We start from the raw sequence: 16,667 nt of genomic DNA, 5'->3' as shown, positions 1-16,667 counted from the left end.
CTACTAGCTTTCAAGCCCTCCAGGAAGAGAAGGGTAACCAAGACCTGGATTTCTAGCAGAAACAAAAATGAAACAAAGGCAGAAAAAATTGACAAATCATGTTGGCCTTCTTTATACAACATCATAAAACTGAAAAAGGACCATTTTTCCTTTATTTAGGTCATTTTTACTGCAAGCTGATATAGAGACATTAAAAGAATATATATCACCTCCCCCACTTTGTTGCTAGTGGCTACTGAATTTCCCATTTTATTGTCAGAGATCTTTAAGCACTCTTGTTTATATTTGATTAAACATTTAAAATTAGTGTCCCCAGAGACATTTAATTATTGAATGTGCTTTATGCAATGGTGTCTACTTATGCAAATGAGATCATGTTCCATTTGAATAGATTCTTAAAGTGTTGTTTTTCATTGCTTTTTTCTATATCTAAAAAATTTGGTTTTGAGATCCTTATTGTAAAGAGGTAGACACTTTGAGGATCCTTCCAGGATCTGGTCCTAAATAATCCTCTGTCCTGTGCACAGTGTTTTTTCTTTTAACTTAACTGCCTTCTGGCTTTGAGTTAGTATCTGCATTTAGCAAAACAAAAACATAAGACCTGTGACATTCAAATGACAATGTTCCTTGCAAGATTAGTTGCGACAGCTCTATTATCATCACCTAAGTAATCACCCCCTGGGGCTTCGTGGTGCATTTGGAAGTAATATCCATATCAATTCTGACTAATCATGCACTTTCACCTTTAAGCAACCAGGAAGTGCTCAAGAATATAAAAATCTACCTCTTAAAGACAGCCCAATTGTTTTGTCCACGTTTTCAAAACAAGAGAAGCTTTGTTAGCAGCCGCATCTCAGCAGCTGCAGGAGAAACAATTTATTGGAAAGGCTACTAAGCAAGATTCTTACAAAAAATATTTATTAGTATGACATCTTGATTGTTGAGATTTTCAGTCACAACCACGTGAATGAAACAGCCTTCTTCCAAAAATCTCTTAACCTTGTGAGTAATTTTATACCCATTAAAGCCATCTTAAGCCAGCATGAAATGCTCCTTTTAGAGATGACTGGCCAAATAACTAGCATAGCAGGAAACAATAGTATTAAACAATGCTTCTGCTCCAATCTATTACAGGCCTGAAATATAACAGCTCTAACAAGCATTTACACAAATAGTTTCTTTTTAAGGAGCTCAAAGTGGTCTAGTGACATGCTTGTGAGATAACTAATTGTTAACTAGATAATAAAAACTGACAAAAAACAATTCAAAGTGACTTGTCCAAGATCGGAAAGCAGATTATTAAGAGCCCCGAGCCTTACTGTCTCATCCATTAAAATTTTTTTTTTTTGCAAAGCATGAAATGCAAAATGACAGAAGTCACCTCTGATTTAGGTGCTTTCAAAAGATCTGAACTGCAGAACCCAGCATTTCCATATACATCAATGGGATCATGCTTACCATTTCTACTGGCAGGGCCCATCTGTCCCTAGTATCTTAATCTGAGCATATAAAACTTGAGGATGTGAAACTTGAAACACCTGAAGTCAGGTGCAAGTTTTCTAAAGTGGCCTATTCCTACCACTATTGAAATCAATGGGCATTTTGCCAAAGATGTCAGTGAGAACAACACTGAAACTTTAAGCCACTCCCTGAAGAACAATAAAGGTTCGAACACTAATGATTATAACAAACTTTATTTAAATTATTACTTAAAAAAATTCTTCTTGCTGATGGCCCCTGGACTAATTTCTTAAGAGTTACAGCAATCACACATTTTCTTCCTTCCCAGTCTGAATCTTAGGGAGTTAATCCTAGAGTCTGGTAAACCCATTTGAAGCAGTTCATTGAAACATACAGCAAGCTCTATGCAGCAAGAAACTGAAATGGTGTGCAAGTTTCACTCCTTCTGGAAGGTTATAGAGCACAGCTAAACCAATCAGATCCTCTTGGAACATTCAGTGGCAAACGGGGTCCAATTATACCGCTTAATGCTTTGTCAGAGAAGACTTGTAACTTTCAGGTGAAGAGCGTTCCAGATGGGATACTGATCAAGGAAGTCCCACGTAGCGATTTTATAGCAGGAGAGAACAGCTGACTTATGGATAAAAAGAACAAAAAACATCACAAAATCCATTGTTCCAAGTAAAAGGAAGAGACACTTCTAGGCAGTCAATTGACCCACAGGTCTGACATGCAGGCAAGTGATATATAAAAGGTGGTTACCTTGGACATAACAGCTTAGAAAACCTGCTTGTGGGGCGAGAGCAACCATTATCACCACCACCATGATTATTATTTAAAAAAATAATAATAATAATAATCAGGAAGGATTTTTCTTCCTTCAACCTGTATTTTAAGTAGAAATCAAAAAAGTTCATGCACTTATACAAGAGCAATAAAAAAAATTAAATATTTATTTGAATAACAAGCTTAAGTTCAAGCTGCAATGTTGGCAATGTAGATTTTTAAACACAGATCACAAAAGCGTGCACAAAAATGTATTTGAGCAAAGAACAAAATAATACTAAGAATTATACTAAACAACTGCTGATTTTAAAGAAACAAAAATGGCTGGTAATCACTATACAAAATATAAAATGTATTAAACACTACCATCCACAGAACAGAGGTTTATTTTAGATTGATTATATTTAAAAAATGTGTAGTTAATTATATAGTGAATTGCAAATGAATATTATACAGTAATCCCCTTTTGGTCTGCTATACCTTGTTGCACTATAGCACATCCAATCACATTGCAAAAAAAGAGCAATTATTTCTCTCCTTACTATCAATAAAAAAACAATTATTGATAATACAGTAAATATTGTCAGGTCTACAAATAATGAAATTAAAAATTTCTCCTTCAACTCTGAAGCGCTTTCCATGCAAAGTCAGCACTTGTTCGTTTAACAGAGTGTGCTACCAAGCAGTGACCAGGGATGTAGATGCTCTTGGGTAAGACTAAACTTTACAAATCAAAGATTGGATTAATCATGCAACCCTCTCACTACTGGGTATAACCCAATGTGTCACTTCTCAATTTATTGCCTCTTCGGAATATCATTCAAGGCATCCAAAATTAGACTTATAATGATAAATATACATACAATGAAAGGACACAAACTGCTATTCGACACTACTACTGGTAATGTCTGTGCTACGTGAAAGCACCTTTAAAAAAAGCCTATGCGGCAAGAGATAAGTGTCTAAAGATTCAAAATGAATCAACAGTATTGGATAACAATATATTTCTCAACTCAGAAGCTGCCTCAAGATTAGGTGCATCTTCAGTTAATGTAACAGGAAAAAAAGGCAATGGATTTTATTTTATTAATTGTATCCACTCATAAACTGACCTAAGGCCACCAGATGTGCAGACACAATGAGTTTCTTTTTTTTTCTTTTTACAGTTCTTTAAATTGTAGGATGATAAAGGAATAGATCTATTTAAAAACAAAACAAATTGCTATTTTGTCTAGATTAAGAAGTGGCACCAGGTGTTGGGTTCACGTTTTGAGTGGCCACTTGCGGTGCAACTTCAATGATTCGTGGTTTATCTATAATTCTGGCAGTGCGGTTCCCCTTCTCTACGATCCCAATGATCCATGCTTGGTGACCCTCGCCGTACTTGGGAGATTTGATCTCAGCACAGAAACGAGCAGCCTGTTCACGTGGCAAACAGATGAGGAGGCCTCCTGAAAAGCAAAGGAATAAGCACGTTAGCTTCTCATTACATTTCTGCACCAAAATATTTTAGAGTCTGATCTTGCAATCTGTATATAGACTTCACTATGTTCTTTCAGAATAAGGAGAGCCACCTGCATGATCAAAGGCCAAGAGAGCAACTCTTATGAAGAGAGGCTGAGGGACATGGGACTCTTCATTCTGGAGAAGAGAAGGCTCAGGGGGGACTTGGTGGCAGCCTATAAGTACATAAGGGGGGGTGCACCAGGATCTGGGAGAACAGTTGTTATCCCTTGGGGAGTACTGGTGAACAAGGTCTAAAGGCCACAAACGTCTGGAAGGCCGATTTAGACTGAACCTACGGAAAAACTTCTTTACAGTCCGAGTGTCTGGGGTCGGGAACAGACTCCCTGCAGAGGTGGTGCAAGCACCTACTCTGGACTCATTCAAATGGCATCTGAATGCTTATCTTTCAGGGGTCATTTGAACCCAGCAGACTTCCTGCCTATGGCAGGGGGCTGGACTTGACGATCTTACCTTCCAGCCCCTGATGTCTATGAATCTATGAAAAGGTCCAAGGGCCTAATTTCATAGGAGGAAATCCCTTGTGTTGCTAAATTCAAAAACGTGTACTCTATTCAAACACTAGTGGAGAAATAACATGATATGGATAGCAAAAGATGTGCTGAAACACAACAGGGGGATTGCAAAACAACAGAATACGGAAACTCAACTCTGCCCCAAATTATATAAAATTAGTGTGAAAAGGGCCATATTCTAAATCCAATCACAAAATTTTCTCCCACAAAATATGCACCTTTTCCTCCAAAACTAGCCGGGGCAATTAGAATGTGTATTATATGCAGGGAATAGGGATCCCCACAAGTCTAAGAAGTTGGTGATGGGGAAACTGCAGCAGTTAACACCGCTTCCCTGCCACCAAATTTCTGGACTTGTGGGGAGCCCCTGACCAGACGACATGCCCTGTATGTTGGACTGGCCCAGAACATAGGGTCTAACCACGGTCAGAGCTAGCATGCAGCCCCAGACCTAGCATGCCAGATTAGGCCAACACACAAGGTCGGACCTTGCGCGCAGCCCCAAAACCAGTGGCACTGGATCAGCCAGCACGTGGGCTCAGTCCACAGCCCCCATTCAGAATGCAGGCCTGGCAGCAGGTTCTGGAGCAGGCTTTGCTTCCTAACTGCTGCTCATCAGTGATTTACCTGTACTACAAGTTAAGAATTTTAATTTTCTTAGAGTTGTCTTTCAAAACCAGACTGTGTATTAAATTGTGGGACGTGCTATATGTGAGAAAATACAGCATCTGCAATAAAGATGGGGCCTGGCTCGCAACTAACCTGGCCGAATTCGAGGGAACCATTTCTGCAGTATGGTAATGTAGGAGGTGAGGAAATCTGGCAATGAGATATAAATCTGAGCCTGAAAACACCTCTCTCACAAGATTAGCCTCCCCGTTTTCAACGTATGGATAGCAGGTTTCCAATGTGTGGCCTTTCCTATTATATGTTACTAATTAAATAGGTTTTGAGGTTGACGCCATAGCAAAACAGTATACTTTCCACTCAGTTAATAAAAAAAAGAGAATCACCTTTCTTTCAAAAAATCAAATAGCACTGAAGAAGGATGATTTTGTACTGAAATTAGATTAGATCCATTTCCAGTGCTGTCAGCTAATTCCTTGGGCAAGCTAATTCACTTCTCTGTGCTTCTGTGTCTTATCACTAAGAAGTGGACTTAGATTTATCTAGACAATACCTCACTAATAGAGGTAAAGTAATCACACACTGTAGCACTTATTGCTTCAGTAAAAAAAAATATATGTGCAGACTCCACTAATTAAACTTCACGGCATCCTATATTGCAAGCATACTGTATCATTCCAGTACATATAGCTGCCTCACCCCACTCTTTGGTAGTGAAAGTTAGGAATCCCCTCTCCTTGAAGATGCCTGAAGAATTTAGGCAATACAAATTATTTACTAAAAGTGGAATTTGGACAAATGCCAGGACCATCTGCCTATTACAAAGGGTCACGCTACCTTAGAAACCAAGAACTGTAAAAGCCACAGGTCTTGTGTGGGCAGCATCTGATGGTCAAATGTATCCAGGAGCACAGCACAGACCATCAAGACAACTGGATGTCAGTTCAGAGCTTTCTTTGTTCATAGGGCCGTAGGTTGTAGCCGTGTTGGTCTAAGGACATAGGCAGATAAGGCTCTTTGGGTAAATCTAGTATCTTTTACTAGACCAACTGAAATAGCTGGAAAAATTGTTCTTTGCAAGTTCATAGGGAGTTTCTTGGAGACCATAAGGATAGTGTTGACCTGACCCTGGGTTAGCCTGTATGAAGCGCGGCTTCGTAGAGTTACACCTGCAAGCTGCTAACATGTAGTTTTTTGAGTGCACCAGTTACCTTCAAGCTACTCTTCTCATGCTAACAGTAAGGGAAAGGAACTGCCCAATTTAAAGTATCAAAAAAGAAGCAGCTTTTGAACAATGGTAAATTAAAAAGAAGGGAAAAAAGCATAAGGACCCTACTGCGAAGTGTGATGTAGACTGAAGCATTTCAGTCATCTGTAGTTTGCACCTCAAAAAGCTGTTAAGACAGAGGCATGAGGGAATAAGGGGAGGAAAGGGGCATACCTCTCATCAGAAACAACAAAAGCAAGAAGATGCAACACAAAATGGTGTTTAAATGACTCCAAATGTAAAAGGACGCCACCAACTCCTGGTGGAATGAACTACTACCACGGAGGTCTCTGGTAGACAAAATGGGTCTGGAAACTCGTAAGTAGTAGTAAGTAATGTAAAGTAAAGTAGTAAAGTAACTTGAATATCAATCAGACAGAAGGGAAGAGAGGTGGAAAAACAGAAAGTAAGAGAAAGTAACCTACAATCATCCATTTTTTCCTCAGTCCTTCCTGTTAACCACTTTTCTTGCTCTTTGACACTGATGATGAGTTTGCTGTTATGCCCTTTAGAAACAGAAATGTCCTACATTAATTGCTAACCACAAGTTTCTACACCAAACTGTTCTCCTCTGACCACTGTAACCCCACAGTTCTACCAAATATGCATCAACAACCTCTAATGAAAGGGTTGGGTTACTGGTCATTACTAGCAGGACTCATATATATATGGCAGAGTTATAATTATGCCATTCTAGCAATGCCAGTCATGCTTTGACAGCCATACAGCTTGCAACGGCAGTGTTAGACTGCACAGTCGTTGGGTATTCAGGGCATAGGAGTTGCAAGAGATTCCTGCCCCCACCCACATCACTTTGCATGTGTGCAGATGGAGTCCTCACTGTCACTACCTGAAGTTTCTGCCACTTGGAGGTCAGGTTACCACCAAGTGTAGCGCTGCCTTGAGAATATTCAGAAGCTGCAGCTGGTGTCTGCTTGCTAAAGCTGTATTTCGTACAGGAGGCAAGCTTCACCAGATCCAAGAGAACTGTACTGACTTCCATTTGATTTTGGGATAATGTCTAAAGGTACTGGACTGTGACCCGTTATCATTCTCTCTCCCCTTTAGCAGTTGTGATCAGCTGAGGGGCCACCGCTGAGAACGACATGATGTAAGATTGCCGGCTGAGTGCTCGAAGCAAGCAGTTCTCAGTTCTGCTTCAGAAATTCTAGGCCCGAAAGGCTACAGGATTTGGTAACTGCCTTGGCTTGGGACTAATTCCTTAAGACAGGTTTTGCCCTGTGCTCACATTTAAGTTTTAGCCAGAAAGCTGGATAGATGCAATTCCACAAACAAGACAAACCCACAGGCTGAGAATGAAAGGGGCCATGCAAAGATATACAAAGGAGATGAAATTAAGGGAAACAGAACCAGAAACATCTTCCTTACAGTGAACTCTCCTAAACTGTCCTCATACAAATTTTTTGAGGAACTTGCACAGAACATTTAAAATTAGAATAGCCATAAAGCATTTAGATATACAGTATAACCGTATAAATCCAGCATGCTCGGGACCAAGCACCTGCTGGAAATGTGAAAATTCCAGTTTTTTGAAACTGGAGCAGCAGCCAGTCGTGGAGTTGGGCGAGGTGGGGGGGAAGTGACAGCTGGTCCCAGAGCTGCAGCCACACATGGAGCAGGGTTGTGGCTGGTGGTGGCAGCCGCCACATGCAAGCTTCCCCCTCTGTGTCCGGGGGGGGGGGCAGTGGGGGAGCAGCAGCCAGTCCTGGAACAGCGGCTGCACATGGAGCAGTGGCGCAGGGTGGTGGATGGCAGCCGCAGCATGTAAGCTTCCCCCTCTGTGTCCGGGGGAGCAGAGGGGAAAGCTTAAAAAGTGCCAGATTTTCCAGATCCGGATTTATGAGGTTATACTGTACTATAATAAACAATGGCAGGCAAGCCACAAATTAACCCTGCACCCTCCCAGAGTGCCACTCTGATCCCCCCTTCCCCTGCACAGTCTGCTGCTCTGCTTTCTGCCCCATCTGCTACTGTGCTTCCTGTTCCCTCTCTGATCTGTCACATGCCACACGCATAGGCTGCCCATGCCATTTGTGACACCCATGCCACAGGCTGGCCACCCCTGGACTAGATGACCAAAGAGACGAGATGTATGACTGGTGGAGTTTGCACACCGGGTAGCAGAGAAGCTGAAAGGGTTTGTGTACAGGGATGCCAAAATGGAGGTAGTGAGTCTCGAGGCTCCGGCTGCGTGGAGTGGAGCAGGGGCATGGGCACAACACGAGGTGTTGGTCAGCAAGCAACCTCCCTTGACCCTGAAACTGCCACAGCCTCATGTGGAGGATGAGGTTGACAAGGAGATGCCTGCCCTGACTCCACTCAGGGTGACCCAGGAGCCTTGAGCCACCTCTGCTTCCATTCTGATTCTCCCTTTCCTGAGCATCTGTGGTTCAAGACCCTGTTACCCCACCCATAGTTACTCTACTGGAACTGATATTTCTATTCACAATTTATAAATCAAGCTGTTCCACACTGGAAAAACAATGCCTTGGTCTTTAATGCATTACAATCTCTTTAGAGCAAGTTCTCTGTGACTTGCCTGCTGTACTCTACTAGATACATTCTTTTTGCAAAATGCAGTTAAGGATGTAATATTTCTGGCACTTGAAACAAAAAAGGACAAAGGATAACTGCTCCAGCTTTCTTGCATGCAATCCTTACCATGACAGAACTGCAACAACAACCACAGTCAAATCTGTGCCTTCTGTAACACTGATCACACCAAAGTCTATGAATATCTAGAAGACTGGCAAGGGATATTCTAGCAATATCCAGATGTTAATGGTAAATAACTGTGGAGAAGCCATTTGAGAGCAATTTAGAGATTAAAAGGCACACTTCCTGCTTATGAGTCACCTAATTAAGGGCTGTCTAAATTCTGAGGGGCTGAGGGCTGTGTGGGCATCCACCCTCGCTATACCATGCCAGCTGCACCTTGTCATGGGTGCATCCCTCCCCACTACTTGCTGTGCCACACTGGCTCTCCTATGCCATGCTGTGTGGGGTCCTCAGGTTGCTAGCTCCCTCAGCCTGGCAGGCTGTAGAAGCAGGAGGATGAACTCTGGTGGCAGCAGGAGCGCAATGGAAGAAGTGGCACCCAGACTGGGGGCGAGGGCACCCCACTGCTGATTAACCCTTTGGGGGCCAGATGCAGTCTGTAGGCCACTAGCTGGATATCCCTTACCTAATTAATTTTCCAGAGTTTCATCTTTTCCTTTTCTTGCACTGGCATACCTGTAACTATGCTATTTTCCATTCTTTCTAGGAAAAGTACGTGCTGACCCAAGATGTGGGATGGACAATTTTGAAGACTTAAGTTCTCTATTCACTAACCAGGTCCAGGGAGCTATAACGAAGTAGACTTCTGGATAACACTGCAGTGGACCTGAAGGATCACTTTGAAGTCTCTGTAGCTGTAACCATCATTTATGGTGGCATTTGTTACACAGACATCTGAGCACTAAGAACTGGATGGAGACTAGTAAACTCACTCAACATACAACCAGATTCTCAGCTGTTTAAAAGGGTTCACATTTTTGACAAGCCTGATCATACAGTCTCCGTGGTATACAGTTTCTGATTAAACACAGATAGCTAAGGGACAATTCAACGTATCACAGTAAATTGTATAATCACTCAGGGAGATGCTTATGGCTCTCCCTGCAATCCTCCTTTCCAGATTTTCACACTCTGCTTTGCTTTGGGATTGGGGAGGGTGGTGTTCTTCTGTGTTGTGTGTTGCAGAAATCTTAGCTAACAGTTTTGGAGAGAGACAGGCAGGGATAAAAACCACACTGAGGAAAGAAGATGAAGAGACAAAAAGAGCAGATCAGGAAGAAATGCGGCAAACAATTTTGGAAGAGCAATGCTCTTATTCCAAGGGGCTAGATATGTTGGAATTAACAACAAACTAGGGAGCCATTCACCTCTGTCTCCAAATTAAACCATAGGAAGCAGGGAGCCATAGCTGCTGTCAACTGATGCTGCTTAGAGGGACATGTGAAATGAGTTATTAGCCTATTAAATGAGTGCAAACACAACCAACACACACACACACACACATCACAACGACAACTAGTATTTTTTGACAGACTCTAGAGACCAAGTATTGATCATTATTTAGAGAACAAATTCTCTTTTTATGGCTAGGGACAATCCCTCCAAATCAGGCTGGGACACACCAGAAGATAATGAGGGAATAAATGTATATTGTTTGCATCCATGCTGTCGATAGGGAAAAAGGTTTGGACCCCAAATCATGAAGTGTAGCATTAAAATCCACATACATTTCCAATGGAAAAAGTGACTTGATTGGCAACCATCCTGTGGGCAATTTTACTTTTGAGAAAACAAATTGTTGCCTGTGCTACGCCGGGCACACACTCAGTACTGTATTCCGTAGTGGACATTTCAGAAAACAAGTTTTTAAAAAAATTCAGATCTTGGAAATGTGAAATGTTCCAGATGTTCCATTCTGGAGGTTTTATAATATATAATGTCTCATAAGGAAGAAGTGAGACAATCAAAATAGCTTGGTGGTTTGGAGACCAGGCTAAAAAAATTAATAAATAAACAAATAAAAATAATTGTGAACAGTTGCATGGCTAATGCTCACTAGTTTGGTGGCATCCTAAGCCAACTGTGCTTCAAAAAAATGCAACATATGGTGTTCATGGCTGTGCCTTTTGTCCTGTTAAATTCAAATGGGGAAAAAAAAAATTAGGTCACTCACCTGAAGTCTCAGGACAGGTACCATGCATGAGTCCAAACATATTGCCACACGCCTTGCTAACTGCAGCCATCTTGGCTAGGACGGGGAGGTTATGAATAACAAAGGACACCTCATTTCGTTGCTGTTTGGCTAAGTTCTGTGCATGCCCCAGAATACCAAATCCTGTGATATCTGTAGCTGCATGTGCATTAAAAGTGTGCATTAGTCCAGCAGCTGAAAGAGACCAAAAACAAAAACAAAAAAAACAAAAACAAAAAATCAGGGAAAGTAAGATTTAGGAATGCCACAAATCAAAATGGAGTTGCACACCTTTTAAATAACCACCTACCCTCCCAATAAGAGCTACAAATCCTTTACATTTTCCAATGTGAAAGTCAATTAAAACATTAGATCACCTGAAATTCACAGGTACTGCATAGATTCCTTTTGAAAGTGACATTTATGTTGTTTTTAACATATTACACTGAAAATCCTCTATCATGTCAAATGCTTAAATAAGGTAAATTTAAGAGCCTGTTTTACTAACATGTCTTACTTATGCATATTAGTAGTCTGAAAAGCTGGAACTAAATCTCGATCCAAACTTTCCTCAAATTTTGGAACAGACGCATTATGAGTTAACAGTTTCAGTTTGACCTACTAGTTGCAAATTTCAGTCAGATTAGGTTATTCCCTTCCCCCAACACCTTTTTATTCTTTTAAAGACTTTTGATTTGGGATCTGCAGATTGTATTCTGATAGCTTAAAGAAGAGGGGAAAAGAGGCAAAGACATAGACAGGCAGAATCAACTCCATAATGCTCCAGCCTCCCCACTGAGGCATTCAAGGAATTCTTGAGCATATGCAACTGCTGAGCTCCTGGCTGGGGGAAAAAGACACCTCCATACGAGGACAAGAGCTCTAGTTAAAGAACATTTAAATGTTAAACGTGACCTGCAAAAGAGAGTAGTAAAAAAAACCAAAAACTTTTCCACTTTTTTTGGGGGGGGTTCTTTCTGATCTACAAACAAGACCTGAAAGAGCTCTTTTGCACCAAAATACAGGTCATCTTTTTTTCCCTGGAAGATGATGTGAAAGAATGAAAGTCTAGTAAGACGACATAACAAGTACCATGTGAAACCTGAACAAACGAGAGAGTTTTTTAAAAACACCTCGGCCCCTTCAATTAAGGGCTAAGGAAAATGCCAAATTCAATTCCCTGTTCTTTCAAAGGGACCTCCAACAAAGAGAGAGAAGTCATGGCTTGACACTTTTCCCCCCCTGCTTTCTACCATAGAAGAAAAGAAACTACACGCTACTTTTTCAGCAGGAGTGAAGAGGGGGGAGAGGAAAGAAAATGAAAGGAGAACATAGGGGAAAAAAAAACAGCCACAAAATCTTGAATTCAAAGCGAAAAAAAAAAAAAAGAGAGATGTAAAAGTTTTTTGTGAAAATAAAAATCTTACAGTTAACCTGCCTTGCCTTCAAGAGCAGAGAGAGAGAGAGAGAGAGAAAAGGAAAAAATACAATCTCTCTCATTAAAATCTGTACCAACTCACATCACTTCACCCACATGAGGCATAATCATCTCCAGCAACATTTGTGCCTTTACTTTGTAATTAAGAGTATGTTTGGTTTTTAATTTCCTTGTTTCACATGTACCGAATAAAAGAACGATGGGGGTGTTGGTGGGAAGATGAGCTGATGTAGCTTATTTCACCATGGCAGACAGCTGAAATTAAATGTGGATTGAAAACAAAATCAACACACACACTTCTCCTGTTCTCACCTGTTCTGTTGAGCCTTGCCATATTCATCATTGCCTCCTGGTATGCTAGCTCTACATCTTCTTGCGTTACCACCAGTTTGATTTTATTCCACTTTTCTGGCTAATGGATGGAAGAAAAAAAGAAAGAGACATTCTGTTTTCTTAGTTTTGCGGATGCATAGTTTAAAGCGCATCCAAAATTTATGAAAAACTCTTAGTCCAGGATGTATTTACACTTTTGTGATACTTAGGTTTGTTTTAGAAGGCTCAAGTTTTAAAGTTAAAATATTGTAACTATGAGCATGTTAATAACAATAGTAAAACTATTGTCTGTAGGTTTGCAGAAATATAAAAAAAAACAAACTTGTTTTATACTTGATTATCCTTTTGTACCTAGATATTGCAGGTAATTAAAAAATATATCACATGTAGCATTAGTGCTCTACAAAACAGACAGGTTGGGCTAACCTGCTCTGTAAACACCACCCTGGTTGAAAAAGCAGGACCAAAAGCAATGGCTCTCAAACTGGTTTGGGTAACAGACCATTTTAAAGTGTATTCTACCGCTGCTGCATACCCCTATGATTGTGTGTTACAGAAAATAAAGTACCGCTATGTCACTACAATCAAACTGTGGCCTCTGCAATGGCTGTTTAATTGTTCTTAGCTTTTCCTTCCTTCCCCTCCTTTTATATTCTGCTTTTTCTTCTTCTGCTCTCATACCTTCGATGGTTTTCACTAAGCACAGCAGTTTAAGAAACACTGGCAGAAGAGAGAGGAACTTTTTAGCATACCCTGAAACAAACCCAAGCTCTTTTGGACAAAGAAAAGGAATGATTCCTAATCTTGTGTCTAGGAACACTCCATTGGTAAACAAGCTCCACTCCAAGAGATGAATGCTGCAGGGCACAGCACATTCTCCAGCTAGTGAACTACAATCACAGACATCCTGTAAGTTTGATTGGGCTTTTAAAGCTACCTTCCTTTCCCCGCCCCCAGGGTCTTCAGGGAGTCACTCCATCTTCCGCCCCTTTCTAATATCACATGCTAACAACAAATGGTATTTATATGAGCCTTTCATCCTAAATGATCCCAGAACACCTGGTGAAATGAGTGAAACAGTCAAACAGAGACAACGCTTTCATGACTGAAATGACAGATACCACCTCTAGGAAAAAAAATAAATAAATAAAAATCAGTTTTACAGCTCAGAGCAGCGCTACAAAACAGACAGATGATGGGAAGGGGGAAACATTGTTTTTCAGTTGCATAAGCAGGACAGGGGACTGAAGCAGACAGAAATATAACTTTCCTAGACAGAGTTTAGCTGGGATCATCACTTCTTATAAGCAATATTTGAATAACCATTTAGCATTAACCAGCATTTGAAGGAGGGTACTTCTAACAGAATCCTCTCTCTTACACAGGGGTGGGCAATTATTTGGACCTGGGGCCACATAAGGAGTTTTGATGAGCTGTGGCAGGCTGGGTCAGTCCCCTGCCTCCCTCTCACAACAAGTCACCAAATCTCCCTATGTGGGATAGGGTTATGGGCAGGTGGGGATCACTGTTTAGGACCAGGATGGGCAAAAAAGGCCAGGATCATGGGGCCACGAGAGCATGGGGCTGGGGTCAAGCTGCAATCTGCTCCCTGCATGCCCCCTGTCCTGTGGTGAGGATGTGCATTTGCATGGGGGGGCAGGAGAGCAGGTGGACTGCCCGGGAGCTAGGTCCCAGGAGCTGGCTGGGGGTGAGGGGAGGGAGGAGGCATGTGCAGCATAGCTTGTCCAGGTGGTGTGGTCCTCTGCATGGGGCCAAGCCCTACCTGGCACAGCCCTTGTCACATTTTAGCTCGCGCCTGCTGGTCTGGCCCCAACCAGCATGCACAGCTTACAGGCGGGGCTGCTCCCAGTGCAGCTGCAGCCACCACCCGGGTGCTGTTTGGTTTCCCCTCACCTCCAGTTGTGGCTCCTTCTCCTGCTTCAGCTGGGTGACTCCTGCCCCAGCGTGCAGGGCTCTGGCTCCAGCTGCTGGCTGGCTGCCTTCCATCCACTCTGCCTGCCTGGGACAGAGAGCTGAGTGGGTGGAAAGCAACTGGGAGCTTCAGCCAGGTTGCTCCTGCCCCAGCATACGGGGCTCCAGCTCCAAGGTTGCCTTCCATGCACCCAGTGTGGGTGTGCAGAGCGGGTGGAAGGCATCTGGTCAGGAGCCCCATGTGCTGGGGTAGGAGTTGCTCAGCTGAAGCTTCCTCCCCACTCAGAGTAGCACAGCAGGACCAGGAGGAGCCGCTGCTGGAGTTCTCTGCTTAACACCTTCCTTTTTATCTTTGCCTACAAGTGACAAAGCCTACTCATATTTCTTTAATACAGCATCCTTTCACAGGCTAATCCCTGTAGCCAGGCTTTGGAAAAGCTTTTGAGTATTTCTGGACCATATTTAATATTTTAAACTTACTTTCTTACTCTGCCATCTCCTCTACATTCAAGTCTTACCTTCTCAACTATATCAAAGTTGTTGTACCATGTACATACACACCCCCACACCCCCCCCCCCACACACACTCTCTCTCTCTCAAATATTTTCCATTACAAAGCCATACATACCCCTTCAGAAACTAGATATATATGCGACTATGTATATGATAGGTAGTATTATAGCTTTGGTTTCTCTCCTTCCACAAAAGAAGCCACAATATTGGTGTATCCTCAACAAAATTTTTCTACCATAGAATCAGAAATTATACACTGTTTACATGCAGCAAGAGGATTGATTTCATTTCTGCCTCTGTTTTTCACAATAGAAAGTGCTCTGCTTGACAGTCAAGGGAAATTAGAAATGCTTGAATTATGTAGAAATTCAGAATATCCTTAATTTGCAAGTCTGTATGTCAGTGAAACAACAGATGTGAAAAGAAGTTAGATTATGCTCAAAACAAACTACAATGAAGAACATTTAGCTATTCCTCAAAGATTTTCAGAGTCTTTTCTAAGGCCCCAATCCTGCCAGCTAATTTGCAAGGGTAAAACTTTGATGTTGAAAAGATTAATTTATTAAATGAGACCTTCATTGATAAACAAAAACTATCTTTTTTTAACAGGCTATATTTCAAATTTGATGTAGACTTTTTAGAGAAAGGTTTCTTTCCCACTTTTTGCTAGATTGATGGAATCAGAATTCATCTGATAATTTAGTGGCCGACAGCCAAAACAAAGCAGGTTCCAGCTCACCCTTCTGCGAGACTACTGGCTCTGCAGTCCCAACAGTAGTTAAGATGCATCTTTTTAAAATGTAAGCTGAAGAGTTGCAATTTTGAAAATGCATGCAGAGCCAAACAACATAAGCAGATGCCAGGTTTACAATCACTTTTCAGTTCGGTAGCTTCACTTTTGCCTAAAGTAACAGATGGAAATACTTCTGTGTACACAATGCAACTAGAGATATTTTACTTAACTCAGTGTAATGGGCATGGAATATAGAAATATTTCCACGTGCATGTGGGTAGCTTGAAGTAAAATCTTGGCCTCAGTGAAGCTGACTTTAAAGGTAACAGAGAGGCAGTTAACCATGTTAGAAGTCAGGCAGAAGGTTGGGTAGATTTTCGCCCTATAGACTTGTGAGAGCCCTGCAGGGGAAGTGATGTTGAGGGGTAACCAACATGGGGTCTTGCCAGGCCGATCCTGCCTGATTAACTTGATCTCTTTCTATGACCATGTAACAAAGAGCTTAGATAGGAAGGAGGAAGTCGATGTTATCTTCTTGGACTTCCAGAAGGCCTTCGACACAATGTCCCACCCAATTCTGGTGGGCAAGCTGAAGGACTGCGGCACTGCCGAATGCACGGTCACATGGGTGGCAAACTGGCTTCAGAGGCGCACCCAGAGGGTGGTGGTAGATGGGTCGATGTCGACCTGGGAGGGTGTGGGCAGTGGAGTCCCCCAGGGCTCAGTCCTTGGGCTGGTGCTGTTCAACATCTTCATTAGCGACCTG

General features: G+C 41.9%; 1 protein-coding gene across 3 annotated transcripts in view; it reads right to left on the bottom strand.

Annotated features, from left to right (window-relative positions):
- Positions 1-459: 459 nt before the first annotated feature.
- The window catches only part of SEPHS1 (selenophosphate synthetase 1), a 32,807-nt gene continuing 16,599 nt past the window's right edge, over positions 460-16,667 (bottom strand). For all 3 annotated transcript variants that reach the window (XM_019543689.1, XM_019543688.1, XM_019543687.1), the window contains exons 7-9: positions 12,702-12,801; positions 10,934-11,146; positions 460-3,698 (exon numbers count right to left, since the gene is read on the bottom strand). In XM_019543689.1, coding sequence (XP_019399234.1) covers positions 3,484-3,698; positions 10,934-11,146; positions 12,702-12,801 — 528 coding nt within the window. In that variant the 3' untranslated portion in view covers positions 460-3,483. The remainder of the gene's footprint in view (positions 3,699-10,933; positions 11,147-12,701; positions 12,802-16,667) is intronic.

The sequence above is a fragment of the Crocodylus porosus genome, unplaced genomic scaffold (assembly GCF_001723895.1).
Source record: "Crocodylus porosus isolate Cpor-Errol unplaced genomic scaffold, CroPor_comp1, whole genome shotgun sequence".
Classification (NCBI taxonomy): Eukaryota; Metazoa; Chordata; order Crocodylia; family Crocodylidae; genus Crocodylus; species Crocodylus porosus.
The sequence above is the reverse complement of the archived record's forward strand: the minus strand, read 5'-3'. Positions and strand labels throughout refer to the sequence as shown.